At 41.9% G+C, this 7,844-nt stretch overlaps 1 protein-coding gene across 3 annotated transcripts in view; it reads left to right on the forward strand.

Annotated features, from left to right (window-relative positions):
- The first annotated feature begins 4,222 nt into the window (after positions 1 to 4,222).
- Positions 4,223 to 7,844, forward strand: part of Ttk (TTK protein kinase) — a 37,121-nt gene continuing 33,499 nt past the window's right edge. For 2 of the 3 annotated variants that reach the window (XM_021171762.1, XM_021171760.1), the window contains exons 1-3: positions 4,223 to 4,300; positions 4,925 to 5,050; positions 5,270 to 5,426. In XM_021171762.1, the coding sequence (XP_021027421.1) occupies positions 5,291 to 5,426 (136 nt within the window). In that variant the 5' untranslated portion in view covers positions 4,223 to 4,300; positions 4,925 to 5,050; positions 5,270 to 5,290. The remainder of the gene's footprint in view (positions 4,301 to 4,924; positions 5,051 to 5,269; positions 5,427 to 7,844) is intronic. The other variant, XM_021171761.1, reaches the window with a different exon arrangement.

The raw sequence follows: 7,844 nt of genomic DNA on the forward strand, positions 1-7,844 counted from the left end.
TCTCTCTCTCTCTCTCTCTCTCTCTCTCTCTCTCTCTCTCTCTGCTTCCTAACAGTGGGTGTGGTCAGACCAGCTGCCTCAAATCCCTGTTGCCCTGACTTCCCTGCCCTGTAATTGTGAGCCAAAGTAAACCCTTCCTTAAATCATTGCCATCTAGGATTTTTGTCACAGTAATGAGCAAAGTGACTAACAATCCTCCTGCAGGGATGGTGCGCAGCTCGATGGTAGAGCTCTTGCTTAGCATACCCAAGGCCCTGGGATTTGATTCCCAGCATTGCAAACAAATGTCGAAGTAATAAATATTACTGAGGGACACTCTGCTTGCAAACACTAGGCTAATTCTTCCATTCTCCCTAGATGTAATTCCTTCTGGACTGAATTCTATCTTTCCAAAACACCATCCACAATGTGATTACATTTAGCAGTAAGGCCTATAAACAGGTAATTAAGGCAGGATGAAATCATAAGGGTGGAGTTCTAATCCAAGAGGATTAGTGTCCTTATAGGAAGAGCTGCCACAGATGATTTGCCTCTGCTCTCACACAGGAAACAAACAAACAGCAACAGAAACACCTTATGCAGCCAGGGGAACAACACCACCTTCATTACTAAGGGAAAGGTTCCCAAGCAACTATCCCTGTTGTTATCTCCCTTTGGGTTTCTAGCCCCAGCTGAGAAAAATGTATCTATGTTTAGGTCGCACATTTCACTCTCTGGAATTCTGTTCTGGCAACAAAGATGATGAGTCCATACTCTTAACTGTGAAGATGCAAGTCTATCTGGTTCACTCAAAATGTTCGGCATTCTAAGAAATCCAGAGTGGGGCATGGTCTCTCTGCTCAACAGCTATTTTCCTTTCTCTTTCTTGTTTTACTTTCAGTTCTCTCCAGACAAACTGCCCAGGTCTGGGTAGAATACAGAAAATGTAGGTGACAATGGGCCATTGACATGCTCCCATACAAGGCAGATTGATTATTCAAATTACATCCCATTTCTCCACTCAGAAGTTTTGGCAGGGACATTTCAGCTGTTAGCTGCTTGGGGCTGTCTGGGCCTGCCTTTGTAAAAACGAAACGTGCTTTAAAAAGGGACTTGTATCCATCAGAGAATGATGCCTGCTTTTTAATAACTAAATGAAGATTTGTGACACAGAATCTGCAGCTAGGCTTCAGAGCATTTGATCTCAACGTCCTATGGGTATCCACACCTCTGGATCCGTGCGTGAGGATACTGTCAAATGAGGCCTCAATGAAAGATCACAGGCCATTCACTGACGTAAGAAGACGAACTACGACGTCCATTTAAGATTATTAAGAGGTCTCTATGAGAGCTAGACTCCTTGGTGGTAGCATTTCACCAGTTCAGCACGGTATCCTTCTTTTAATTCTTTCATTTTTGCCTGAATCGTGTCTTTATAATTAAATCAGATAGCTGGGCTACTAGATCTGGCTACTACGGAAGCTGGTGAAGGAGGATTGCTTCAACCCAGGGGTTTGAGATCGACAGAGAGAGACAGTCATTTCAAAACAACGAAATAAAACAAAAGAACAGCAAGATCTCCAAAGTGGGTTTCTTGTAGGTACTGAATTGAGATTTGCTTTTTTTCCTGAGGCTTTATTTTTGATTGTGCACATTTAATGAAATTACCGATAGACTTGGATTTCGATCTACCGTTTTGATAACGTGTTTTCCTCTTTGTTTTTGCTTGCATTCTGAATCCCTCTTTGCACTGATCACCTGCTCTTCACGTCCACTCTTTTACTCACCAGCAGCAATTACTTTTTTGTTTGCTTGTTAGTTTTTACTTGTTTGTCATTTTCCTTTTGTTTTTAGTGCTTTCTTTAGGTTTTTAATAGCACTATTGATATATGTTTTGGATCACATACATTATTCCGGTGTGTATACTCATTGTAGATTCAGAATTACTCTATCAGAAGAATTTTCTTGACTATCTTGTATTCTAGTTATGATACTTGTGATAAGTCATCCTTCCTATCTTTTCATCTTCATTTTCCCTTCATAATGAATAATACTTTTGGTGGATGTGAAATTTGTCAGGGCCAGCTTTTTTTTTTTTTAGAGTATTCTGAAATAGGTTTTGCATTTTACATCATTTCTGAAAGGTCATCTGTTGTCGTCCTCATGGTTGTCATCTTCATGGTTGTCTTCCTATGTGTAACAAACTGTCTTTTATCCTTCAGCTGTTTTGAAGACCTTTCTCTTCATAACCAGTTTTAAACAATTTAATTATGTCCCTATAATACTCATACATTGTGGAGGAATTCTCCATGTCGTTCAGTCTGTTGTTGTTGGTTTTTAGTTTTGATCACAGTTGAACAGACTGCCCACTTTTTTCCAGTTTCCCCTCATTTCTTTTAGGAATTCCAGTTGTATGTATATTAGACCACCTTGTTTCACAGTCTGCCAGTGCTTTTGTTCACTTTTATCTCGCTGTGTTTAATTTTATGTATTCTAAAATAAAGACTTCTTTTTATTACTTGTAGTTGTGTTTGTATGTGCGCATCTGTGGTAAATGCACCTGAGTGTGGGTATCTCAGATGCACCAGATTCCCGTTGGAGCTGGAGTCACCAGAGATGGTGAGCACCTGATGTGGGGCTTCTGCAAAAGCAAGAAGTGCTCTTGGCTGCTGAACCATCTCTCCAGCCCTTCATACAGTTTTTAAATTGTGTTTTCAAGCCTAGTGGTTTTTTTTTTCTTTTCCCAGCAAATTAACTGCTAACCCCACATAATGTACTTTCTATTGCATACCTTGCACATTTCATTTCCATACATCTATTTTGCTTTTTCTCACACACTCTGAATTTCTCCTTAACATGTTTATAGAATTCCCTCTTAGTTTTTGGAGTGCATAAGATACAGCAAGTACACATTACTATTTTAATGTCCTAATTAGCCAAATATGTCATCTGTGTCATTTCTGGTCTGTTTTAATTGATCCCTTATCTCCCCCTCCCCCTTAATAGTTACATTTTCTTGTTTTCAAAGTCTGGTGATTTTTTTTTCAATTACATAAGAGTGTAAAGACAACCCTGTTGAGTTTTCTTGTATTTCTATAAATATTACTGAGCTGTGTTCTAGTCTATAGTTAAATTTCATGAAGATAGATTGATCTTTTTAAAGTTTGCTTTTCAACTTTTATGCTTGACCAAAAATACTTTAAAGACTAACTTTGCATTAAACCTTCTGTGTCTATAGGTTCTACATTCATGGATTTACTCAACTGTAGATGAGAAAAAAATATGTTTTTCCTGTGTCTCTATTGAACAACTTGTCAATATTCCTTAAGTAACACTATATAACATCTATTTGTATCACATCTGTATTCAACTGGGTATTACAAATGATGTATAGACGATAAATTTTAAAGTATTCAGGACGCTGGGAGATTTAAATCACAAGCCTTTAACCCCAGCCTGTTCTGCAAAGGGAGTCAGTTCTATGGCAGCAATGAATACACACACAGTGCGATTCTGCCTCGAAAACAAAAACAAACTAGCTCCCCTCCCCCACCAAAAGAAAATAAATGTATACAGGAATAGAGTATAGGTTGTGTGTACAATGCCTTTTTATTTAAAGACTTGGAATATCCACGGATTTGGGTATCAGCAATTTGTGACAGAGGGCATCGCTTACTGAATGAAGATGAGAGATCTGGCTACTGCTGTAGCTTCTTACACAAAGCAAAACTATCAAGAGTAAACCAGAGCAAAAACACAGCATCTGCGCCATTTCTCGCCCATGAAACCCTTCCCCTGGACCACACAGTCCGCTAGGGGAGCTGGGTACCATTGAGGAAGCCTAGAGAAGCTTTTCTCCTAAGAGCAGCTGAGCTCATAACTGAGACAGCATCACGGGGATGGGGGCGGGGGGATGGTTCGGAGAAAGGAGCTCAGCCAGGGATGTCCCGACAGGGAGGGGACCTGAATTCTAACAAAGAGAAGGGCCGGTCTTGGGTTGAAGACGAGGCCAGGGCTCCCTGGAGGGTAGTGCAAGGTCCAGCGGGAGAGCACCAAAGAAAAAGGCCCTGACCCGTGATTGTACAGGCGCAAGCCAGCAAGGCGCTGGCAGCCGCGGGTAACTCCCCGGGCGCTTGAAGTGGGTGGGTCCGGCCTCAACGCAGGAGGGGCGGTGCGACGCAAGGAGCCAATCACGGCCCACGCTTCCACGTGGCGAGCCGTAACCAATGAGAGGTAGCGGCGAAGGCAGCGGGGAAATTCAAACGTGTTTCCGGAGAGGGGTTGGGGTGCCGCTGTTTGGGCTGCAGCTTGGCTTTCAGAGGTGGGTGCATCAGAGCGGGCATGGCAGAGAGGCTGCGGCCGGCGGGAGGCTGCTGGGTGGCGAGGGTGGCGGCGAGCGAGCAGGCGCTTGGGCCCCCGGCCAGGCGGGCGGGTACGGCCTGTGGGTCCTGGGCTGCTGGAGGGGAGCAGGGCCCAGACGCGGGTGCGCCGTGCGGGCCGGGACTGGTTGTGTAACTCTCCAGACCTGCCCCCGTGGGTGGCTGTGAGCTGGGAGGAGGTGGGGAACCCCTTACTCCCCTCCTTTGGGCCCATTTTTATTAACACTCCGCGGTGGCTCTGAGCTCAAGCTAACTCTGAGCTCAAGTTAACTGCGTTGTGGAGAATGGCAGACAGAGTGACAGAAAGCCTGCAGACTGTGGACCATTAACAAACACATTCATGCAGATAACCAGAGCGCCTGGGCTCCAGTACTGTGACAAGTACCTCGATGCTTGCATTAGAAGGATAAAAGCACAAATCAGGGCTTTGTCTGGGACAAACTGCTGAAAGTCACTTATCTGTAGAAGGATGCAGAATGCTCTCAATGTCAATATTTACTCTGGCAGAGTAGGCGACCAAAGGGACAACTTATTGTCATTACCAAACGGATTCCTTACGTCCGTAGGTGAAAGAAAGACTTTCAGTGAAATGAAGTTTTCAAAGGCGTCAGCTGGACGTGGTGGTGTATGTATGTACAGCTAGTGCTTGGGAGATGTAACGAGATAAGCTGCAGAAACACAGAGAGAGCAAGGTATTTTCCAGGCTCACGCAGTGTAACCTCAATGCTGTTTCATACTGGGAAGAAATAGATGTTTTTGGTTCCTTGAAACTTTCTTCTGGTAAATTACAAGCTATGTCCTTGTGGGTTTTGTTGCTCTGGTTTGATTTTGTTTCCACTAACACTTACCTCACAACAGTTAAATTTAGATAGATATGTTTACAAAACTAATGTTCTATCTTCTTTATTCAGAAGACGAGTTACAATTTAGAAATGGAGGCTGAAGAGTTAATTGGCAGCAATGTGACAATTGATTCCATCATGAGCAAAATGAGAGATATTAAAAATAAGATAAATGAAGACTGTACTGATGAGCTAAACTTGTTTAAAGTCAGTGCCGATCACACGGGTGAGTTTTTTCTTTGCTTAAAAAAGCAAACAAAAACCTAAAAAACGTTGAGAGCTTCCGAGTTGAAGGTGAGCAGTATTAACCACCTTGTGTGGCCTAATGCAGTTGTTTCTGTTTTTCTCAGTAAGTGATGGTTATCCTTAGATTGTACTTCATACTTTAACTTCTTTTGTTTGGAAATATTACAAACGTTTTTTGCTGGAGGGAAATAGGCAGGCAGATAGATACACCAAACTTGGGAATCTTAGCCAGAAAGCTCTCAACTTTGTTGACTGTTTTTGCCACAAACTGAGGAAGCCTCACCAATCTTCCTGAAGTTAATTTCTTGTACTCACGTATTCATTTTATTTTGCGTGTGAATGTTTTACCTGCGTGTATATATATGTACCACTTTCATGCTTACTCTCCTTGGAGGTCAGAAGCGAGAGCACAGGAATCCCCTGGAACTGGAGCTATGGATGGTTGTGAGCCATCATGTAGGCACTGAGAATGAAACCTGGGTCCTCTGCAAGAGCATAAAAGTGCCCCTAACTGCTGAGACACCTCTCCAGTCCTCTGAAGTTATATTTAATCTTAACACCGAATACTGAACGTGAAGTATCTTCCTATTAGTCTTGTAGCTGCACCTGTCTTACCTCTGTTCTAGCTACAGGTCTCTATTAGTCCCAAATAGGTGTTCATTTTCACCTCTCTGGTCTTTGTAAACGTCTCTCTTCATGGCCTTCCCTGATAAACTTGTTTGAGAAAGTTACCTCCTGAGATGGGGATGTATCTCCCATCTTCTTTTCTTGTATTGTTTGCACAGCCCCAGTTCACTTCCTGCGTTTGTGTATCTATTCTTGATCTGTTCAAGAAATGGAAATGACTAGAATGTCATTTCCATGAAGTCAGCTACCTGTCTGTTCTATCCAGTGCTTGGGTTGATGCCTGATATGAAGTTGTTGAATACCGAATGAGTGAAAAGCCCCACAGTGTAACACACTAGTTTTGTAAGTCTTTCTTAGGTCTCAAGTGGTTGATGTCTTTTAAATGGTGGATATTTGCCAGCTAAAAACAGATGCTCCGTGTTCCATCTCTTTAAACTGGTTTAAAACCCCATTAGCTACATGAATCAGGGTAAAATTGACCAACAGTGCCTGAATGCTTAATGAAGTTTAATTCAAAAGCAAATGTGCAATAAACCCAAGGTGTTTCTGCCTGTGCTTGCCCATGCTGCATTGCTCAGCTGCTCAGTAGCCTTGATTCCAAGCACACAGTGTGGGTACTTTGCGCTGTGCACAGTGTCCCATGGCTCAGTGCCAGTAAAGCCTTGGCTTAGATCTGAGATGATTGTACATTATAAACTGTCAGATCTTTATTGTAGGTACAGAGGTTCTTTCTTTCACAGAAATGCGGTAATTTTATGATGAAAAAAAAAAAGACTTTTTAAAAAACATTTTCCTCCCTTTATTCCTATGTGTATCAGATTATTTTATCTTTGGAATGTAATATGTTAGAATGATTGATTTTGAAAATTGTAGGCTTGCTGACTTGAATTTCATTAAATATTGTTAACTTAATTTATTCCTGGGATGAGAATAGAATTTCCAGGCGTTTCTAAAATTGCCATACACATATTTCCTCCATTTGTACCACATATTTATGATCACCTGTATCCTCAGCATCGCTGGTAATAGACTCAAAATACTGACTAAGTCTGAAGGACACTAAAGATGCGCTGTAACCTGCAAACTCCAGATATTCCACCAAAAACAATTAACATCCATCTCGTTAGTATACGTGCTTGCTTTTATCCTTAATAAATAGTAAAATTATACGTGTAACAACGAATTATTTTAAAGTAAGTTGATTTGTGATCTTGTCAGTAAAAGTTCAATTTTTTATACCTATTTTATATACCTGTAGTCCTGGTAGTTGCTTCCAAACTTCCTCAGGTAAAAAGGTATCACAGGTGGGAGGACTCTGGTTACTAGTGGGCCTGGTTCCTAGGGGCCTCCAGATCACAAGTGGCAAGATGTATTTTTTTAGGTATTTCACAAACTAACTTGTTAGGAAATTAGTAGAAATAAAACTGGAAAATCAGTTGGTGGGGGTGCACACCATTGATCCCAGCACTCGAGAGGCAGGGCCAGGCGGATTTCTGAGTTCAAGGCCAGCCTGATCTACAGAGTGAGTTCTAGGCCAGCCAGGGCTGCAGAGAGAAACCCTGTCTCAAAAACAAAAACAAAAACAAAAGCAACAACAACAACAAAAATCAACCGAAACAAAACTGAGAAAACTACATTGTTAGTATCCAGCCAGCTTACTTTTAGAGTGAGCAGTCGAAGTTTATTCTTTTCTGTTGTGGTTTTGGTTGGTTTGTTTATTTGTTTTGAGACAGGGTCTCTGTAGCCCCAGCTGTCCTGGAACTGCCATGTA

This window comes from Mus caroli, chromosome 9 (assembly GCF_900094665.2).
Source record: "Mus caroli chromosome 9, CAROLI_EIJ_v1.1, whole genome shotgun sequence".
In the NCBI taxonomy this organism is placed as follows: Eukaryota; Metazoa; Chordata; class Mammalia; order Rodentia; family Muridae; genus Mus; species Mus caroli.